Source organism: Natator depressus, chromosome 1 (genome assembly GCF_965152275.1).
Source record: "Natator depressus isolate rNatDep1 chromosome 1, rNatDep2.hap1, whole genome shotgun sequence".
NCBI lineage: Eukaryota > Metazoa > Chordata > Testudines > Cheloniidae > Natator > Natator depressus.
Genome location: NC_134234.1, coordinates 257854861 through 257877070, shown reverse-complemented (window position 1 = coordinate 257877070; position 22210 = coordinate 257854861). Strand labels below are relative to the sequence as shown.

The 22210-nt window shown below is 48.3% G+C and overlaps 1 protein-coding gene across 1 annotated transcript; it reads left to right on the top strand.

Moving 5' to 3' along the window:
• The first annotated feature begins 4834 nt into the window (after positions 1–4834).
• TOB2 (transducer of ERBB2, 2) lies at positions 4835–16234 on the top strand. Its single transcript, XM_074941692.1, has 2 exons — positions 4835–4989; positions 11395–16234. The coding sequence occupies exon 2, from the start codon at positions 11474–11476 to the stop codon at positions 12488–12490; it is 1017 nt and encodes a 338-aa protein (XP_074797793.1). The 5' UTR covers positions 4835–4989; positions 11395–11473; the 3' UTR covers positions 12491–16234.
• Positions 16235–22210: the final 5976 nt, after the last annotated feature.

Below are 22210 nucleotides of genomic sequence, written 5' to 3'. Positions count from 1 at the left end.
CAGCCCCAGTTCCTTGAATCATTTGGTCCCCTGCTTGACCCCCTGAACCTGAAATGTTGCCTTCTTTAAAAATTGGATGTTGGCAAATGTCTGGATTCTATTCATGTGCTCTGTCTCTGAGTGTTGGCTACAGGGATCAGATCTTACTATCTGAAATTTTACTTATAGGAGCAGCCATGTTTTTGTTCTTTATGGTGCTTGGTGGGAACTTTTTGTTGACATGTTCAAATGAGCAAATGTTTTCATTTCTAAGGCAGGAAAGAATTTCTCATTTCCTTTGAGTTAAGTGTCATGTGACTTGAAAGTAAAGAATGTTCCTGTGCACGGAAGTGCTAATTATGCCCAATTATACCCTGACTGACCTTCCTTGGCATTAAACAACCTAGCAAAACTAGCTTTGTTCTGGCAACCTGGAGATTCCTTCCCTCTTGTGTGTGTGTCTGATTCAGTAGTTCTCTTTTGTCGTAATAGCCAAGTGGTCAAGAATGCATAAATGGATCCTTAGGACAGAATTCAACTCTCTCTTTCTCTCTGTGTGTGTATTCACCTCTGGATAATTAAAGGGACATAGTCAAGAGAGAAATATTTTAAGAGTCCTTATGTGCTATTATTAACACCTTATTAAAACTGAAACAATTTCAGAAATGTAATTGGCTTTTTTATTAATGATATTGAACCTAGGCTGGTCAGTTTCATTTCCTGATGCATGGCTGACAGGATGATTTTGTTTGAAGCAAAGCAATGGAATGTTTAAATTCTTAATGCACTCTTTTAATTGAATTACTCTTAAACTAAAAGTAATGGAGATATTTTGTTCATTATAGGTTTCATAATTTTCCCAATGGCCACCCATTTTCAACCTGTCCCCCCAAAAAACAAAACCAAACCACATATGCTCCAGATCTTTTTCGGGGGGAGGGGAGAAGAATGAGTAGCCATGCCTACTGCAGTGTGATATCCAACAATGACTGCCACAACAGATTTTTCAAGATACTCTTGACTGAGTTCATTCAGTCTTCCTTGACTACAGAGATGGTGGCTGGAGGGAGAGGGGTTGTGAGGAAAAGGGAGTGAAGTGTAAAGGATCCATAGAGAGATCCTGGCGAACACAGAGTATCTTCATGAAAGCAGGGTTGGGGATGAATATTTTTTTGCAATAGCCATTGTGGAGAGCAATTTAACCTGAAAGAATTACAACTATTTCAAAAGGTTTTATAGTCTTCTGTAGTCTGAAGCTCTAGGAAGATTCAAAAATAAGTGTAACTCCACAAGTTAAGAGGATCTGATAATGAGGTTACATATGAATCTAATATGCCACCTTTTCTGGCGGGTTCTTTAGGATCAAAGGAAAATGTGAACAGAGTCATTGGACCAGACCCTTGGTCAATCTAGTCAATTACCTTTTCTCTGCCAATGGTGATGCTGGTGGTTAATGATCTAAAAGACTGGTGCATGCTCGCTCTCTCTCTCTGACTTATCATCCACTTGTGTTCACTCTGAACCAGAGCTGTTGTTCACTCTGAACCCGAGCTGTTGTTCACTCTGAACCCAACTGTCCTGAAGGTGAAGCTTGCAGAAGGTGGGAGCAGGGCATTTTCAGTAGTGGTTCACATTTCTGGAGTTTATTCCTCCAAGAAATATATCTTACATAGACGCATCTAGAACACTTTGCAAGACATGTTTTTATTCAGATTTTTTCCTGCCTGTGATCTCTGGAATCCTGGGCGTTAAAGGTATGTCTACATTTCAATAAAGCACCCATGACTAGCCTGGGTTAGTTGACTTGGGCTTACGGAACTCGGGCTCTGGGGTTGTAAAATTGCAGTGTAGACATTTGGGCTTGGGCTGAAGCCTGGGTTCTCAGACCCTACACTGCAAGCTCAAGTCAGCTGACCCCAGCCAGCTGCGGGTGTTTTATTTTATTGTAGACATACCCTTAGGTAGGCAACTGGCTGTATTTTTTCCTGTTCTCAGTGCTTAAAGTTAGGGGCCTGCAGGAGCTTGTTGTGTATTTTTTCTTGTTATTTGGAATTGAGAACAGTTCCCAGTTTAAAACATTGAAAGTGGGGCCAGTGCAATAGCCATTGGCACCCTATAAATGCATGTCAATAGCACTGCGGCTGAGGAATGCATCAAATCCTCTATAATGTGCCTTATTCTGCAGTGCTGTTGTGGAGAATATACCTGCCTGACCCCAGCTGGTGATTGGCTTCAACCTGGAAGCAGCAGGACCATGAACTCTTAGAATTTTATGTATTTATTTTACTATAATTTTTAGAAAAATATTTCTTTCACTACATGAAGAACAAGCCCTTGTGCTGATGCTCGCTAGTGTCACCGCAGAGCCTCTTCTCAGTGTCTAACCCATTTTGAAAAGGGTAAATATATGATATGTCATAGTATGACTAGTAGATGACAGTTTTACCAAGCTCTGCACTGCCTTCTTCCATAGGCTGCGACTTGGGCCATGAGCTACAGAGTCTGCCACAGTCTTAGGTAATCGTTTATCTTGCTTACGCTTAAGGTGAGCCCTGCCTACTTGACCTAGATAAAACCTTAAAACAATATCTAGCTGTTCATCTCCACAAAGCAGGGCTTGGACACACAAGGCCCCATTGTAAGGCCTCCTAGAACCTTTGAATAGAAAACTACAACTCCCAGCAGCCTCTGCTCCGCGGTTGAGGCGGCCCTGCCCGCACACGCCCCCTTCAGCTGACTGGTTGACGCAACAGACCAATCCGGAGGCTCCTCCTAACCTTGCCAGCCAATGGGGAGGCTGTTGCTAACACGCCGCTGTTATTTTTAGCACAGTCTCTGCTCGTGCACCTTGCAGGTTGCTCGTAGTGTGTCAATGCCTGCGCCTGAACTGGTGGTGATGAAGTCAATGCGCAAGCGCGTTGGGGAAAAAATAGTCCCTGAGCTGGGCGTTGCAACCAGAGGCTGACAGGAGGGAAATGCGTCCCAGGGGACAGTTAAAGTCACATCCCTGGCTCGCGGGGCCGGGCGGGGGGAGCTGCGGCCCTAGCGTGAGGTGTAACGCTGCGCTAATGAGGCTGCTGGCTGCAGGCCTTTGCCTCAGTGCGAAGAGCGCTGTGAAACGAAGCGAGGGGGAGTGGCGGCGCGTTGCAGACCTACCCTCCCTCGCTCCCGATCCGAACGCGCGCTCGCGCGGGCTACGCGCCGCGGCGAATGCCAGTCAACTCGGGCACGCTGCGGGGGTCTCCCGGGGGGCGATGATGATCACACTGGGTCTGGGCGAGAGGGGTGTGCGCACACACATGCAAACGCGCGTGGGGCGGTGCTGCTCGTGCAGCCTGCATTCGTCTCGCCTCGATGTGTCACCTACCGCTCCTACGCCCCCTCCTTATGAGCGTGGGGGCGCGCTCCCCTCGCCCCGTCTGCCTGCCCAAACAGCCGGTGCGCACCCACGCGTGTCCCACTCCTCAGCGAGCCGGTCAGCAGCCCCGGGACGCGTGGGGAGATCTGCTGCGGCAGGCTCAGGAGGCGACTGGATAATGGGGTTTCTATGGAGCAGCGTGGGGGAAATCATTGTAACGCATCTATCTTCTCTCCGCTGCTGGGAGAGCTTAGCTTTTCTTTTTTGCACAGCAGGAGCCTGTGGAACGATCAGGCTAGGGGATTTCTGTCAACCACCTTTGAAAAGAGGGTTGTTTTTTACCCTTTTCATTGAACAGAGTTGATGCTGAAAGTGTATCCTGGGTTTTACTGGTTTCTTTCGGAGTGGGAATGCGTTTGTTCAAAGAGCCTTTCTTCTGCTTTGAGGTCATTTTTGAAGCGGGTCCTCGCTCTCCATCAAAGAGAGGGATGTCTACGATTAGCCGCCCTTTAAAACACACACAAACCCCATTAACGCCATTCGCTGTAGCTGCTGTTGGGAGATGTCAGCTCAATGATGCATGTGAGATAAAAGAAAAATCTTATCGGTTTTTCCCTCCCTTTTGATGCTCTTGCTCTGTCCCAAGTCCTGAAGCGATAAGAAGCTTGAGGAAATCTCAGGTCAATCCAGCCTGGCTATTTGATCCCTTCCAAATCCCTCCGTGCCCCTTTCTCCTCTCTCTTAAACCAGTGCACACGCCACAGCGTGACAAACCACTACACAAGCTGCAAAAACAGCCAGCGCAGCTGCCCCTAGTTTGCAGCTCTGTCCTATCGCATAGCTGCCTAGCCAGAAGTGATTTTTTTGAAACAGAAAAGAAGTTTATTTGTAACAATTACAGAGATTACAAAAAGATAAAGAAAAACTTAGCAACAAAACAACGCAATCAGAAGTTATAACACAACAGCTTTCAGGAGGGAGAGGTGTTCAGGCTAGCCCAGGCCCAGAGCGGGGGGGCTTCCTCGACTAGCCAGAAGTGATCCACCATGAACAGACCACGACAGGGAAAGCGGGGGGGGGGGGGGGGGGAAGCTCCAACCTTTAGGGAAGTCACAACCTGGAGCAGGGGAGAGAAAAGGACAGACACACACACGGACTACAGCCCCGGGGCGATCCGCGCACGGACTCCCTCCAGGAGAAGGCGCGCGGCGACTAAGGGCCCGCGATGAGCATGGACAAAAGGGTTAATTTCCAGCGAGGGTTTGGGGAAGTAGTTCCGGCTCTCCCTTCTCCCCCACCCCCTTGTCCTTTGCAGGACGCGTCACGCTGGGTGTGGAAGAGGAGATCCTTGCGCAGGGTTGCTAAGGGTGAAACTTTTCATTTACTTTGCTCACTTTGGGCCAGGGCGAGGGAGGCTCCGGATCCCAGCCGAGGGAGAGGAGGGGGGGGGAAAAAAACTAGCCAGGGGGCGCCCCAAACAACCCCTCCCACCGAGGCCATAGCAGGGGGGAAGTCACCCACCCACCCCAACCGCACCCCGTAAAAAAGAGAGAGGGAAAAAGAAACCTCCAGAGAAACCCTCCAGCAACACCCACCCCTGGCAGGAGAAAGGAGCCGCCCGCCCTCCCGCCTGCGTTGCAGCCGAGGTCGAAGTAAGTGGGGCTGGGGCGCTCCCTGGCGATCGGGGGATGGTGGGGGGGGGCACAGAGCGGCCCTGCCTCCCCCCCTTACACCTGCTGTTTGACACACCCCCCCCCCCGGACTGGGACCCGTCTCTTCCCCCAGCCCCGCTGGCTGACTGCGGCTGGCTCGCCTGCTCCCTCGCTGCGCTCAGCCTCCATCGGAGCCGAGAGCGGCGGCTCCCCGAGGAGAAACCCCCCCTGCCTCAGTTTCCACCCTGCCCCTTCCCACTCTGCAGCATGCGGGGCGGCTGGGGGAAAATCTGGCCTTGGCTTGCGGGGGGGGGGCTCCCCATTTGTAGGACATCAGCTTTGGTGCCCCCCCCCGTCGTTTTCATCCTTTAAAGCGTTTCTGGTGCTGGTGGCTTCTTGGGGGAGGTGGGATCTTTATTTGCAATGGGGGGGGGTGACCGTCCTTTGGCTTGTGACGCCGAGTTCACCATTTTGTTCTGGCTTTTGTTATTCTTCTGACGAGGGGATTTAAAAATGAAAGGTCCAGAGACAGCCCCTAAAGAAAAACGAGCCTGCGGTTTGGGGCTGGGGACAGGGCACCTATTTGATAGCTGAAAAAGAACGGGGGGGGAGGGCGGAGGCTGGGTCCGCTCCCCCTTTGTGGAAGCAGCTGCCCTTGGCCAAAAGGGAGCAATCAGGGGGCTGGATGGGGCGAGGGGGCTGCTCCTTGGCGGGGCTCGCTTCCTTCAGCACTGCTGACCACTGGCATTGTGGTCTGGCCAAGCGACGCTGTTGTTTGACGATCTGTCGCCCCCCTCCCCGGCCTGGGACGGGGTCCTGAAGGCCAACGGAGGGTGGCCTAGCGCAGGAACGGCCCTTCCACCGTGGACCGGGAAGATTGGAGGGGGGGGGGGAAATAAGACAGAGAAATAAAATCCCAGTGCCCTTAGCGGGTTGAATCATTTCTTTTCCCTTTGAGGAGAATCTGTGGGGGAGGATCCCCTATTGTTGGGGCCGGGGATATGGGGTCCGATCTGTTCCCTCTTTGCCCAACTCTAAGAGGGACTAAGGATGTTCATGCTGCGGGGGGGGAGTCCCCAACAAAGGACCAGGCCGAAAGATCTGTAGGCTCCGGGCGATGGGGGCTAGTGTCTAGTCTGGAAGGCTGTAACAAAGCCAGGTCTCTGGCCTGGGCCCCCTTCTCCCCGGGAGAACAGGAGGGGTCATTTGCTATATCCTCGGCAGAAGTAAAGGTCAGGCGAGGCCTAAGCACCCTTCCCCCAGGGAGGGTTATTAGGGTTTCCCTTCTTCCATGCACCCCCTTCCCGAATATATTTTGAAGCAAAGAAATGTCCTTGCTTCCGGGGGAGTCACCCCGTGTCTCTCCTCCTCCCTGCCACCCAGTTGCAGGCCTCTTCCTGGGGCCTTGTTTGGGATCTATTGATTTGGTGGCTGATCTCGTCCCCCCAACAGCGAGGCAGCTGTGGGTAGTGACCAGATTGCAGGTGTGAAAAATCAGGACACTCTTTTTGCGGGTTAGGGGGGAGGAGAGTGTATAGTTGCCTGTACAAGACAAAACCCCTGATATTAGGATCTCTGGTCACCCTTACTGTGGGACAGGGATACATAAGTAAAGGGTGTGAGGAGACAATGTGGGAAGAAGGGAGTAAGCTGGGTGGCTTTTTTTTTGGGTGGGGGTGGGGGTACAGGTGTGGCCTTAAGTCTTTAAAGGCAATTGTCGTAATACCATCAAAGAGCTCTCCAGTACCCCACTTCGGAGTCTCACTCCTAGCCCCCAACCAAGGGGATGTTTGCTAATATCTGTGGGGGGCTTCCGGGTGTGTATGGGAAGGTGAAGGGTAAATAGCCCTCCCCCCACCCGAAAGGCAAGAGCTCGCTTAGACCCCTAAAAATACCCAGCAATTCCCGATGACACGGTACATGGGGTGTGTTTCTTGCATTGGGCAATTGGCTGGGAGGGTTGAGAGCACTAAGAGCGCATGTGCCATGGAAAATTTTCTACACTGCTCCTCTGAGCAGGCGCGGGTTCTTTGGCCAGGGTTGGCGAAAGGCATTTTGGGAAATGTAGTTCAGGGACAAAGTAGGTCACTCGCCTCGGCTCAGATGAGGGACTGGAGAAGTGGAGGGTGAAGGACTGCAACTCCCAGGATCCTGTGTGTTAGATATAGTAAGGTGGGGGAGGCGGACTCCGAGTATTTGTAGAAATTTCCTTGGCTGGGTTATTGGAAATGCATCATCCTCTATAAGCCTTGGCTGCTGTGCCTAAAAGGGGGTGGGGGGAGCTGGACTCCCAGCTGAGAGAGGAATGTATGTATATTTTGCATAGGATGCGGCTTGGGAGGGGCGTGTCCTCTGTTCAACACCCACTATCACCACACACACACACACAGGACAGTGGTTTTGATAGTGTTTATAAGGGGAAGAGGAGATAGCAAAAATCTACTATCTTGGTGTCTAGAATGTGTGTCCATAGGGCCCATTCCTCCCCATGCACACAGTCTGCAGGGGTGGCTGAGTGTTTAAAAATATTTCTCTCTCTCTCTCTCTTTATTTTGGAGGTTATGTTATGTGCCTTAAAATAGTTTAAAGATAGAAAATAATTGGATTGCCTCTCACAGTCTGTGGGTGGCGGTGAGTGAGGATGGTTAGAGACAAGGCTGTTGTTTTGGTAGGGTGTGGCCTGCAAAGTAACATAGAAGGTTATATACTATCATCCTGGCCTTGATATTTTTTTTTTTTTAAGCCCTTTGAAATGTCACTGTGTGCGCTTAATGAGGGGGCAGAATCACAGACCTGTTTTCAGAGGGATAATTGCTCTTTATGGGTTTTAAAAAATAGATCTTGTTTCAGATTGAAACTTGTCTTACAAGGTCACTTTCTAATGTCTTCATAACCGGGAGGAATGGGGATGTTTAAAGTGTGCACTCTCATCTAATGTGTACAGTCATTTTGCCCATTTTCTTTAAAATCTGTGCTCTGTTAAAAGAGAGAGAGAGAGAGAGAGAGAGAGGGTTGATCTCCAGAGCTCCTGCATTTCTGCAACATAACCTATGTGATGAAACATTCATCCTCTTTTCTTTTCTTTTTTTTTTTTCTTGCCCTCCTCCCCCAGTCTTCCTTCCACAATAAAATATTTGTCCAGCAAATATATGCAGGTGGGGGAAATATATACATTTTCCTGTGACTGACCTTATTTGTAAAACATGCTATGACACTTTCTACTTTGGTCATCAGCTTCAAGACCTTTGCTTCTCCGCCACCCCTCCCAAAAGCTCCCTAGGTGTGTAAAAGAAAATATATTTTTTCACTGCAGATGTGCAGATTCAGCTGCAACTATTTTATAGTTTAAAACTAGTAATCAGCTCCGCCATACGGGTTCTTGTATTGGCAATCCTGGGATTAAGGGATCCTAATGGAATACATTTTATTGTGTTAACAATGTGGGGAATAAATGGTGACTGTTGCTCATTTGGAACCCTCTCTTACATTTGAAGGCAGCTGCCAAGGCCTGTTGTATGTAGCTGTCTTGGTGCCTGCTGTTGTTTGGTTAATTGCTTTTTTTAAATTGCAGCCACAGACGCCACACTCCGAGTATTCTCCATTTTAAAAAAAAGAAAAAGTACTCCATTTTTATAACTCCTCTCTGCAAGCTTGATACTGAAATTGGTTGCTGCATTTTACTCCTCCTCCTTGCCTCCCACGGAAGTACTGTGCTGATTTGTTGGTGAAGATGCAGGACTGCTGAGAAGCACTGAGGCTTTGTGCTGTTTTGGGGATGATAATAAATCAAGTCCCTAGAGTGTTTGGATTTTGTTTCCCTCCCCACTTACCTTCTTCTAAAACATCTGGTGCTGGTCACTGTCAGAGAAGTAATACTAGACTAAATGGACCACTGACTGATCCCATCTGTCAGTTCCAGTTTGCCTGCAGTTGCTAGGGACCACTAAGGCTGTTGGCAATTTCTGTTAAAGATCACTATATCGATTCTCTTTTCAAGAAAACTCTTTATTACCTCCTGTCCTTGTTCTGTTAAAGGGACCTTTCTTGAGTACAAGCAACCTGAAAAGCTGTATTTTTATACTGTCATTGTCTCTCTTTTTTGGAAATCTCTTGAATACAACAGTTGTTGAAATTTGAAAACCAAGATTTTCTTATATCACCCCACTTAACTTTTGGTCTCTAATGCACTGATCTGGATCAGAATTGTGACCCAGAGGTGTCATCCCACTAACATCCAATCTTGCTAGGATTCCAGTGAACCAGGCTGGGTGCTTTTTTTTTTTTTTTTAGGTCATAGTAACAGACATTGGTTTTATGCAGTCTACTTGGCATAACATGGGCTGATTAGGCCTCTGTGATCATTTCAACATGTATTCCGCAGGCCCACTGATTCTCCTTTCCTCTGAAAATCATTTAAAGCCTCCAACCCAAGCTATTGAGTCCCACCTACACACCACCCTGAGAATGACCTGTCCTAGTTGGCCTTTCAGAAAGCTGCTTTGTTCAGTTCTTCTTGGCATGTTTCTGTTTTATTTTAACTTAGTTCCCAGTGACCTGACAGAACTTCTCATGGTCCAGTAACTCCTGAAATCCAAGCTCCAAAGGCTGGCGGTGCCTTTTCGACTCTCAGCAGTCACTCACTGCCTCTACTCACTTACTTCCACGTGAGGCTAAAGGGAAGGGGTTTATTTCTAGAACTTTGTAGTTTCTTCTGCTCGCTGATTTTGAGGTATTTACAGCTCCAGCTGCCTGTTGTACTCCTGGGTATAAACCTCCCTGAACATAAGTTACCAATATAATATCTTTTTAATTTAGAATTTGTACTGTCATTTTTGTCATAACTCCGTCTTCATTTAAAAACAAATTGTGCATATCGCCATTAGTGCTACATATTTATTCCCTGCCATCCACTCAACCAAGACAGGTAAACTAGCCCTAATCAGTTTCCCTTTCTGCTTCTCTTGATCTAGACCAGAGTAGTCTGGGTTTCTAGTTCTGTAGGGGAATGCTGGCTTACTTAACTCTGTGCTCCACACCAAAAAAAAAGAGAGAAATCCATTTGGCCTGCAACCTAAATGCTTGGGCTGAAGGCTTGAGAGCGCCCCTTAAGCCTATTTTGCCAATGTGGATGAATGTGGTGTGTGCATGTTTGTTTGAGCAGAGCCCAGGGTAGTGGAGAGCTGACTTGCCTCTGACTAAGCTATCAATTAAAAACTGGATGTGCCGCTTCCCTGCTGAATGGAGCAGGAGTTGATAGTGGTATGCTTCTTTTTTAAAAAGTCTGTAAGATTCTCTGTCTTTTCCCTCCCATCTCTTTTCTTTGAGGAAATGACCCACCTAGAGAGTGTGTTGGTACCTGGAAAAAGACTCTGTTCATTAATCTGTCTACGTTGGAGAGTTAGTGTTGTGGTTTCACACTCTGCTTTCGTGGGTTTTCATGCTTTCAGTAATGACCTCATCAAGGAGGGAAGGAGGATTAGTTCTGTTTTGGCAAGTGAGTTAAGTTGTGTGGGCCTACAATACTCCCCATACACCCTTATTCTGCTGGAATAACAACAGGGCTGGGAACTATGCACAACAGGTGTCCAGCAATGTATGTAGTGTGCACATCCCACACTATTTATTGATCTGGATTAAACTGAGACATGAAGCTTTTTAGCTTGATTTAGCTAGACAAATCCTCTGTCGGGGCAGGTGAGTATCTGAATGTCAGATGAACTGTCCACTTCGAGGAGATAGTAAAACTGGGCAGGCAGTTAGTGCCTCGCTATCATCATACCCTCACCTCCACTCTCTCATCCTTGAGCCAGCAGGACCAGAGAGTGCAAATCTCCAAAAACCACCAGCAGCCACTGCCTTCCAACTGAGTGTTGTTGCTGTTCCTCAGCAGAGAGGCTGGTGTTGCCATACAGAATTAAGGAGTTGATCTCAACTCAGGATGTGGAAAGACTCTCGTGATTCTGCCTTGATGTAATTTTTTTTAAATCAGAGGCACATGCGGTGAAAGGAAATAAATAAGAGTTGAAGCAAAAAGAGATGTATTAAAATACATATTAACCACTGTACCAAAAAAAACCTGTTTTGTCTGGTTAGTTTGGTATCCTGTCTCCATTGGTGATCAGTGTTGGATAACTTGAGAAAACGGCATCGTGTACACACAGTTCAACGTAGTACTCATTCCATTTAGTAGGGCAGAATTTCTTCCTGACCTCCTCTAGCAATCCATTTATGTCATGTAGCATAAGGATTGATCACATTTATGTAGCTTTTATTCTAGGAAGTGTCATTGCAAATGCTATTTGTAGAAATGTCTAATCCTTTTTAAATATACTAAGCTGTTTGCCTCAACAATATTAAAGTTGCCATGTTCTCTTCATCCATCTGTTTTTCTTCTTTCTTTTCTAGGATTGCTTGGAGCCAAATCTTGTGTATGTTGTTTGTCTCTTTCAATACACTGCCCTGACTTGCTTGCCGTGAAGGGAGTATGCATCTGGAGATCAAAGTTGCTCTGAACTTCATCATCTCGTACCTGTATAACAAGCTTCCCCGGAGGCGGGCAGACCTGTTTGGTGAAGAGCTAGAACGCCTGCTGAAGAAGAAGTATGAGGGCCACTGGTACCCGGAAAAGCCTCTGAAGGGTTCTGGCTATCGCTGCGTCCACATCGGGGAAACGGTGGATCCGGTGGTGGAACTGGCAGCCAAGCGGAGTGGGCTGGCCGTAGAGGATGTGCGGGCCAATGTGCCTGAAGAACTGAGCGTCTGGATCGATCCTTCTGAGGTCTCCTACCAGATTGGCGAGAAAGGGTCCGTCAAGGTCCTGTATCTGGATGACAGTGAGGGCTGCAGTGCAGCTGAGCTGGACAAGGAGATCAAGAGCAGCTTCAACCCTGATGCCCAAGTGTTTGTCCCCATTGGTAGTCAGGACAACTCCCTGTCCAACTCACCATCGCCATCCTTTGGCCAGTCACCCAGCCCCACCTTCATTCCCCGCTCTGCCCAGCCCATCACCTTTACCACTGCCACGTTTGCCGCCACAAAGTTTGGTTCTACCAAGATGAAGAAGGGTGGGGGTGGGGGAGCAGGAGCTCAACAGCAGCAGCAAAGAATGGCCAGGTCACCCACCAACAACCTGCTGAAGCACAAGGGCCTCTCCCTCTCTATGCATTCTCTGAACTTCGTCGGGGGCGGGGGGAGTCAAGCTCCTCAGTCGCAGCTCTCCCCCAATGCCAAGGAGTTTGTTTACAATGGCGGATCGTCCGGAGCCAGCGGCCTCTTCTTTGAGGGTGTCACCAACGAGAATCAGGGCGGCAGCATCCCGCCGGCCTCCCAGTTCAGCACTAGCACCAGCGGCGGCAGCGGCTTTGACGTGGCTCAAGTCTTCAGCGGCAGCAGCAACAGCCTCTTTCTGGAGAAGTCTCCCTTTGTGGAAGGACTCAGCTACAACCTGAATGCCATGCAGTATCCCAGCCAGTCGTTCCAGCCTGTCGTCCTGGCCAACTGACCAGGAGGAAGGAGAGTATTTGGGGAAAACAAGAATTTAAAAAAAAAAAAAAAAGAGAGAGAAGAAAAATGAAAAATAGAAATATACAAAAATTTGAAATCTTATAAATATAGCTTCTTGGAAAGAGAGACAACCCCGGAGTCGTTGTGCTGTGCCGGGCAGCGCTCCTGAAGCACTGAATTGTTTTTTAACTCAATCCCCGTGCTTTTTCCTACCCACTTTTTTACTCCTGTAATGGGTTTGTTTGGTCCAGAAATGGTGGAAACATAGGTCACTTTATCTTCCTGTCTCCCAACTTCCTCCTCAGAGCTGGGCTTTAGTACCTTGTTCTTTGGTGTAGAGATGGCCTGTTCTGGGCATTCCCATATCCCTGGGTGCTAGGCTGCCTTGCTGAGAGGGCCGGGGGTATTCGTTTGGTTTTCAGTGCCAGTCTAGAGGTGCACAATTTCACTGCATGCTTCCCAGAGAAGGGTGTGGGGGGGCTTGCTTCTTTCCATGATTAGTCAGTTCCTCTCCTCCCCCGGGAAACAGACTGGGTGAGTGTACCGAGTTCCCCTTACCCTGCCTGCTTTAGACTGCTATGACCTTGTCATCCAAAACCCTTCAAAACTGCCACAATTGATGCCAGCCTCTGTTTTGGAATAAGATTCCCCCAGCCTCCTTTCCCTTGCCAGGCGGTTAAGTTGGAGCACTTCTATGAAACGGCTGCTTCCTGCAGTCTTCCCTCTCTGCACTTTCATCCAGAGGTGAATGCTGGAGAAGAACAGCACTGTGTTATACCAGTGAGTCCATTTATGATTCCTACCCCCAGCCTCCTGCATAAAGGATCTTGTCTGAGCTGGTCTCTTCAAGTTGGCCAGAGCCAGTGTCCGTTCGATAGGGTTGCTGTTCTACACAAGCACTACAGTAGGTGCACCCACTGCTGTTTAAAGGGAGGAAGTATTGGTCCTTATGTATCGCACTTCTCTTTCAGGGGACATGGTTAGATATGCTGCCTCTCACATTCTTATGTGCTTTTCTTCCCCTCCAATGTAAGCGGCATCCACTGATGTTCCTTTGGAGCAGTCTCCAAATGTTTTGAGTTCTCTTACTCTCAGCTACCTTTGGCTCAGTGGGGGGGAAGGGTTTCCTTCTTTGGAAGAGGCAGCGCAGCTTTCTGGGGAGAGCAGGGGGTTGCATCGCCCAGGCTGCTTTCCTGATTGATAGCTTGAGGGACGTCACTTCCTGTTTTCTTTTATTAAAAAAATATAATAAAGTGTGACCAAACCCCTTTTGCTTTCCTTCTGGAAGGGTAGGAGGGGGCAGGTGACTTAGTACAGAGGGGAATGCCCAGGTGGGTTTGTACTCGGCCCCTGGTGTTAACTGATCGATCCAGCCAGAGACACACAGTCTAGAGGGGGCGCGCTGCAGAATAGGACTAATACTTTGAAATGACTGATGGTGTGGGGAGAAGAAATTGATATTCCAGAACCTAGATGAATAGTTGTCCCCTCCTCATTATTGGGAGTAACAAAGAGCTAGGAATCCTAAAGCTGCTCCCTAGTTTCTCCCTTCTCTCCCCCCGCCCCAAGTAGAAAACGCTGAAGCAAGGGAGGGAGTAGGACAGTAGCGGCCTTTGATAGACTGCTTCTGCATCTTGCCATTCCATAGCCTGCCTCCATGGTGTGTGGGGATCCCTCTTCCTCCCAGATGGGACAACCTAGAACCCCAAGGGCTACCTGGGATTGGGGACTCTAGGTGGGAAGACTGCCTCCTGGGGTGTCAGCCTTGGGCTAGGAAGCAAGTGAAGAGACATCTAGCTTTGGGGCATTCTTTTTTCTTCTTTTTTTTTTAAACAATCATTTCCATCTTTGCTGTCTCCCATGTTTATTTTTAACTAAACCTGTCTCTGGAGCTTCTTCTGAGACTCACCTTGAGCATTTCTGTAATTAAGGGATAAGATCCAGTTTATTTTTCCAAGACTTCACTGTCTATCGGTGGAAGGAGGCTTTGAACTCCCATTTCTCCCCGCCCCCAAAAAACCAAGTTGATGACACTCCAGCCCTCATGTCTTTGTGTGTATGTTGTGAATGAACCTTATTTGGGTTAAGGGAATTGCCCTGCCACAACTGACACCACCCTGGTCTCAGTAGAGGGCTTTTTTCTAAATCCCCCTCACTATTGCATTAATGGGAGGATCGCTCTTCTGATTGGCTTGAATCCCAACACACCATTTCCCAAAACAGGCTGCTTGCCCCTTATTGACTGTGACCCAACTGCTGGGTGAGGGGAGACGAGGGCATCCACTACTAAGCAGTCTATCCTAGCATGATGTGTGAAACCTGCCGGGTTGAAGATGGAAAAACTAGAATGAGACTCTGGGGATCTGTTTAGCTGATCCTCTTTCCCACCAACTTTACCACTGCCATCCAGTTCCCCCCCTTTGAGTGTCCTGTAGACTGCCAGACTACTGCACTGGACTGAATAACTCTCCGCACCTCAGAGGACCGGCTGGCTTCCCAGCCCAGTTTCCTTTGTTGTTTCCACCCCTCTCATCCTTCTGCAAAATGCTGCCATGAGTCACTGCCTGGGTGGGATTGTGCACCCTCTAATGGCGTAGGAAGGGAGGGGAGAGATGGAATATCACCAGCCACCTGCTATGTGTGTGAAGCTTTGACGCTGCTTTAACCTGCTTACACGTATTGTAACTGCTTTAAAAATAGTGTCGCAAAGATGGGGAGGGAAAGGGGAGGGGACCAACCTCTTTGTATCCTTAAAGGAAAAAAAGTGTGCTTCAGAAGCGTTTCTCCAGCACTGGTGACAATTAAACTAATGGCCTTTTTTGGTCTGGTCTTGGATTTAGGCGTTCAGCTTCGATTTTATTTTTTAAAACCTGCACTAATTAACCTGGTTTCTTAGGAAAAGAGAGCAAGAGAGATTTTTTTTTTTAAACTTTTATTTTTTATGGGTTTGTGTTTTTTTGTTGATGTCCGTTTGTATTGAATAATTTGCTACATTTGTAAAATGTAAGAGGTATATATAATATATGTATATTTCTAACGTAAAAAAATGTAATTTTTTCTTTGAGATTTTTTCTTAAGAGGAGAGAAAAAATATTTTTTCAGGAAAAAAAACTTAAAAAAAAAAAGCAGTGAAAATTCCTTTCTCCATCCCCCAGCTCCCTCTTTCTCCCTCCCTAACCCCTTGTGAAGAGAGAATCAACAACTGTATGATCTTGGAGACAGAGAGAGAAAATGTGTGAACACAAAGAGGACAGAATTATGTATGTTTCTTAATGTAAAAGGTTCCTATGTTTGTTCTGTTTGTTTTATGAGAAGGGGTCTACTGAGAGGGGGATCAGGGGGTTGCTGTTTTTTTCTTTAGCGAAGGAGGAATACAATCAGAGTTTTGTATTCAGAATGTTGTGCAATATTTTGGAACGGGACATTGGCGTGTCTAGAGATTTAGTTAAAAACAAAACAAAAAGTTGATCAAATCTGTACAGTTTCTATTGTTCCAGATTTTTTTAAGTTTGTATTAAAAGCATGATATATAATAGCCTCTTGTCCTGTGTTGTATTGTGCCCTCAGCGGGAGTGGGGGGATGCATGGAAGGAGTCCCTGCTTTCTGGCCTGATGTTAGACAGCAAAATTGTTACTGTGCTAACACCCTCCTAGAAAGACCATTGGTCCATCTCAGCCAGTCTTCCACCTGATGCTATGTTGGATACAAGCTCTGGCCCATCTAGTCTGGTATCCATCTCCACATAAACCCAGTGGCCCATACTCTGGTATCCCTTCTCAACCAGTGGAGTGGTGGTAAAGCTCCCTGTTGTGCAATACAGCAGCAGAGGCTGCCTTCCTGAAGTCTCTCTCTGCCATAGCAGCTGTGAAGGGGTTTCCACATCTTCTAGAATCCATCAGTGCCACAAGGGTCACTAGTGATCAGCAAAAGGAGCCACCTCTCACAGCTGATGGGGACTAAATGCTATGTTGCCTCTAGCCCTCAGTGCCCTGGGGCCCCTTATCCCACTCAAACTCAAGATTCCTCCTAGTGAATCAATATCACAGCACTGATGTTTGTCAAAAATACAGGCTCCCCCCAACTGACAAGCGCAGAAGTACATACATGGCCTGCAGCCATATCACGCTGGGCTGTAATCTTCCCTTGTTTCATAAACTGAACAGGCCCAGCCCACTGACACTGGGCTGGGAGGCCTCCAACAAAGAACTTGGGTTGCTGCAGGAAGTCGGTGGTATAGATGGAGTGCCCCAGCATGCACTGGGTTGGAGAGAAGTAAAACAGGTTGGTCTAGCACCGAAAATGTGCTAGACAATCTCCAAACATGAGTGAAGAGCACCCAGGCTAAATCCTCACCCTGTAAGATTGTTCAAGAGCCTGTGGCATTTCTCATAACAGTACGAGTCTGATTCCAGGAGGGAGCTAATCGTATTCTGCTTACCTCAAACACACCCTTCAAGTTCCAGTTGGAGTCAGTATAATGTGGGATTGTAACATGTTTAAACAGTTCCTCCTTTCCAGCCAGTGAGACAAGGTGAGCTGATGCCTGGATATGGTGTGGATTCTTTTGTAAAGAGCTGCATAAACTTATGATACTTGAATCTGTTGGGTACATAATTGGGCTAGTGGAAACTGGCCACCACCTGAGTTTACCAGAACCTAATTAATTTAGTCTTCCTTTCCTCTGCACCAGAGAGAGGGGTGGAGTTAGTCCTATGCAATGGCACACACACAGCGACCTCTCCCTACCGCCCTCCCTCAAAAAGCTGTCGGAAGAATGGAGTCAAGGGAGACTTTGTTCCCTGCTCCTGCTAGGATCTCTTCCCCACAGATCTGACTGTCTGAGTTTCTCACTAAGAACTCTTGATTGGATTAGTGCCAGGTAAAAGAATTGTGGGGATCTGTACACTATGGAAATTGTGGCCACCCACACTTCAGGGGGGGCATGGTGAGCCTTTTGATTGTTGGGTGGTTATGGTAGAAGGGCTTGGGGGATGGAGCAAGTACCAGTTTTGGCCTGTCTGCTTCTCTGTCATGGCAGGGACAGGTGTGAGTGGTGTTGCAACCTGGCACGGAGCTTTGCAATGCCACTCAGGTTTGTTTGGGGGTTTTCCCCCTGTTGTCATGGAGTCCCCGGGCAATGCTCTGGAACTGCTCCCTACGAAGCCAGTCCCACCTTCCTGGGTCTGACCTCGGAGCATTCAGCATCCTCTGCCCCTCCGAGCGCTTCCCACAGCAAGTCTGCCCAGGCAGGGTCCTGGGGAAGCCAGAGGGTCCTGCACCCCAATTCCGCAGTCAGACGTGACTCTCAACCAGCCAGTAAAACAGAGGTTTATTAGATGAGAGGAACATAGTCTAAAACAGAGCTTGTAGGTGCAGAGAACAGGACCCCTCAGCCGGGTCCATTTTCGGGGGCAGTGAGCCAGACACGTCTGCACTTCACTCCACGTCCCCAGCCAGCCCAAACTGACTCCCCCTCCAGCCCTTTCTCCTCTGGGCTTTGTCCTTTCCATGGGCCAGGAGGGCACCTGATTCCTTTGTTCTGCAACCCTTCCTGCAGGGGGGAAGGGCCCAGGCCATCAGGAGCCAGAAACAAAAGGAGGACTTGTGGAACCTTAGAGACTAACAAATTTATTTGAGCATAAGCTTTCATGAACTACAGCTCACTTCATCAGATGCATTCAGTGGAAAATACAGTGGGGAGATTTATAATACACAGAGAACATGAAACAATGGGTGTTACCATACACACTGTAACGACAGTGATCAGGTAAGGTGAGCTATTACCAGCGGGGGGGGGGGGGGGGACTTTTGAAGTGATAATCAAGGTGGGCCATTTCCAGCAGTTGACAAGAACATCTGAGGAACAGAGTGGGGGGGGGGGGGAATAAACATGGGGAAATAGTTTTACTTTGTGTAATGACCCATCCACTCCCAGTCTTTATTCAAGCCTAAGTTAATTGTATCCAGTTTGCAAATTAATTCCAATTCAGCAGTCTATCCTTGGAATCTGTTTTTGAAGTTTTTTTGTTGAAGAATTGCAACTTTTAGGTCTGTAATCGAGTGACCAAAGAGATTGAAGTGTTTTCCAACTGGTTTTTGAATGTTATAATTCTTGACGTCTGATTTGTATCCATTTATTCTTTTACGTAGAGACTGTCCAGTTTGACAAATGTACATGGCAGAGGGGCATTGCTGACACATGATGGCATATATCACATTGGTAGATGCACAGATGAACGAGCCTCTGATAATGTGGCTGATGAGATTAGGCCCTATGATGGTGTCCCCTGAATAGATATGTGGGCACAGTTGGCATTGAGCTTTGTTGCAAGGATAGGTTCCTGGGTTAGTGTTTTTGTTGTTTAGTGTGTGGTTGCTGGTGAGTATTTGCTTCAGGTTGGGGGGCTGTCTGTAAGCAAGGACTGGCCTGTCTCCCAAGATCTGTGAGAGTGATGGGTCGTCCTTCAGGATAGGTTGTAGATCTTTGATGATGCGTTGGAGAGGTTTTAGTTGGGGGCTGAAGGTGATGGCTAGTGGCGTTCTGTTATTTTCTTTGTTGGGCCTGTCCTGTAGTACGTGACTTCTGGGTACTCTTCTGGCTCTGTCATTCTGTTTCTTCACTTCAGCAGGTGGGTATTGTAGTTGTAAGAATGCTTGATAGAGATCTTGTAGGTGTTTGTCTCTGTCTGAGGGGTTGGAGCAAATGCGGCTGTATCAAAGAGCTTGGCTGTAGACAATGGATCGTGTGGTGTGGCCTGGATGAAAGCTGGAGGCATGTAGGTAGGCATAGCGATCGGTAGGTTTCCGGTATAGGGTGGTGTTTATGTGACCATCGCTTATTAGCACTGTAGTGTCCAGGAAGTGGATCTCTTCTGTGGAATGGTCCAGGCTGAGGTTGATGGTGGGATGGAAATTGTTGAAATCATGGTGGAATTCCTCAAGGGCTTGTTTTCCATGGGTCCAGGAGACAGAGTATCAGCCATTTATGTACCCTGGCCCTTTGCTCTGCAACAATTACACTCCCTTAACCCACCACCTAGAGACTTAAGAAATGCATAGGGGAAACTGAGGCACCCCTACAGTATTCAGAGGAAACATTAAGAACAGTCCCACTTCGTCACACCTTGGTGGTTGGCAGCCCTGTGAGAGTGCACTGAGTGCACATTGCTTGATCATTGCATTTCAGTTACAGACACTAGAAGTCAAGCTCCTTTCTCTCCCAACCTAGATACCATGGGGCTGACACAGTAGTAACAAGACTGGGGGGAGGGGGCGTGTTGTGTGTCTGTCTGAGCCTTGCAATCATGTGTAAAATACATTTACAGACTGGGGCTGAGCAAAGGTGGGTGACCATAATAACCCTCACATAATGTCTGGTGAATAACACATGATGAAGGGGATAAGGTGATGATGAGGCAGGAAATACAGAACCTCTCACTTCTAGGCCACAGGTTCAAATGGAGCCCCAGGCTGGCAGGGGCTGAACGTAGTTGACATCTGCTAGCTTTTGGGCCTATGAGTGGATGTGGAGAAGGGCTTGTCTCAGCCTTGCTTCTAATGGGACAGGGGCCCACACTGGCTGTCTCAGCAATGGGGCCAGGGCCTGAATGATTTGAGGGGACTGAACTCCCAACCCTGCCCTAGCTGTGGTCCCTCTAGGTTAGGCTGAGGTGCAGTGCCAGAGGCAGTGCGTGGTGTACAGCTCATGCTGTATTAGAAAATTTCACACTCCCTCCTGGCATTTTAGATGGACACCTCTCAGGGTGAATGCAGTGATCACCTAAATGGGGCAGTGCTTGGGCGTGAGGAGAGGGAATGATTACCTTGAGTTTGACTCTATGCATGGGCCAAATAACATAGCTAGATCCCCATATGCAACACACTGGTAACTGAGTGGGAACAGCAACAAGATGGGACGTGTCCCCTGAAATCACTGGGTAGTTTCTCCAAAGCATAGGTGTGGGGCCAGTTTAGACACTCATCACCAGGGACTCCGTTATTGAAAGAGGGAGCTTGCAGCTTGAGTCACCGAGAAGGAGGGATCCCACCTGAACGGAGGCGACAGCTTCAATAGAAAATGCCAAGCTTCCCACTTGTCTCTCTCAGCCTCTGGCAGCAGTAATTTCTGACATGTCAGCCTGCTGGGCGGGGAAAGGAGGAGGAAACCCAGCTGTCTCTCATGGGTGAGAAAATCAGACAGTGCTATAGTAGCACTTGGGATTTGCTTGTGCATAGGAGCACAGGGATGCTGGGTTAGGCTTGCTCTGCAGGAAGGGAGCATATGACTGCCCTGAAGCCTCTCAGTTGTTTAGATGATTGGATTCCTATAACAGGTACAGGGCAGGCAGTGGCAGCCGGCACTGTCCCAACCCCACTTCCCTTGCCAATGTGCTTGAGCCCTAACATGGAAAACCAGATGAAGAGCCTGTGACCTATTCAGTCCTTGGCCTCTTTAGAGTCTCCTATGTGTCTGCATCACACCACAAGGAACAGCACTGAGGACACCTGATCCCATCTTGTGCATAGATGGTAACTGCGTTCAGGTTGGGGGATGGGTTAGAACTGGTCAGCAAGAGGAGAAAGGCTGCATAGCCCAGGTCTCCTGGCAAGCCCCATTCCTCTCCTTTGCCACCGCCTCACTGCATTCAAAAATCAAGGACTCCCCTCAGTTTGACTCAAATTACCACTTGCCCTCTGAGCTCTTTTCTCACCCTCGCTCTCCGGGCACTGCTGTCCATAAACCCAAAGCCTCGGAGGACTACGTGCGCGCTCAATCCTCACTAGTTCCTTCCTCGCTGCTCAGCCCCAGTTTGTTTTGCTAAGCCAGAGCACAAATTTAAGAAAACCAGAAACGCTTGGCCCCACTTAGCATTGTGTGAAAGCTTTTGCTGTGTCAGTGCGTGCAACTTTCCCCCAATCCCTCTGGGCAGGCTCCAACACAAACAATGCATGGATCATGCTCACCCTGACCCCTGCCTCTGCCCAGTTATGGGGCTACCCTTTCACTAACCCCACCCCTCGGCACACACCCCATGACGGTAATGATTTCACCACAAGAAACCTTTGATGCTTGTTTAAACTGGAAAAAAGGGACTTTGTCCCCAGTGTCACTATTAAGTTTAGTGCCCTGCTAGAATGAACGCTGCTGCTTCTTCTTCTTAAGTATTGTTATTGCTATTGTTGATGGGGCTGGGGCGGCGTGTAATGCAGTGGCAGACTCAGGCATGCCTATAGCCTACAGCAAAGGAGACTCCCTCTAGTGCATGCGTAGAGGCAGATGTATCATGGCCTGACTTTCAAAGGCGCTCAGCAGCTGCCGTGTTCATTGCCTTTAGCAGGTGTGGTAGGTACTCAGCACCTCCGACACCCAGGCCTTCGTGGGGAGAGTTCAGTCCTGGATTTCACTTCACCATTGAAGGGGGAAGGAAGTGAATAGAAGGTCCCTGTGCTCTGCTGGAGTTTATGCAACGCTAATGCCAGGGGAACTTGTTTTTCAGTTGAGTGGTTTTATTTTTGTTGGCAGCCCCTGATGTGGTACTGGCCTGGCGTTCAGATTGAAGGAGGCACCTCCACCAGCTCCTTCGCCACGCGTGCTGTGCAGGGCGTTTAAAGCAAGGACAACGTTTTCAGCTGAAAGGAATCAACAAGCAAGAGCCTGGAGAGGATGGGCCGGACTTTCTTTAAGAAATCCAAGCTCATATGTATTAAATGCCCTAG

Excerpts from the sequence above, each read along its gene's own strand:
- TOB2 (XM_074941692.1), top strand. The coding sequence starts at position 11,474 with ATGCATCTGGAGATCAAAGTTGCTCTGAACTTCATCATCTCGTACCTG.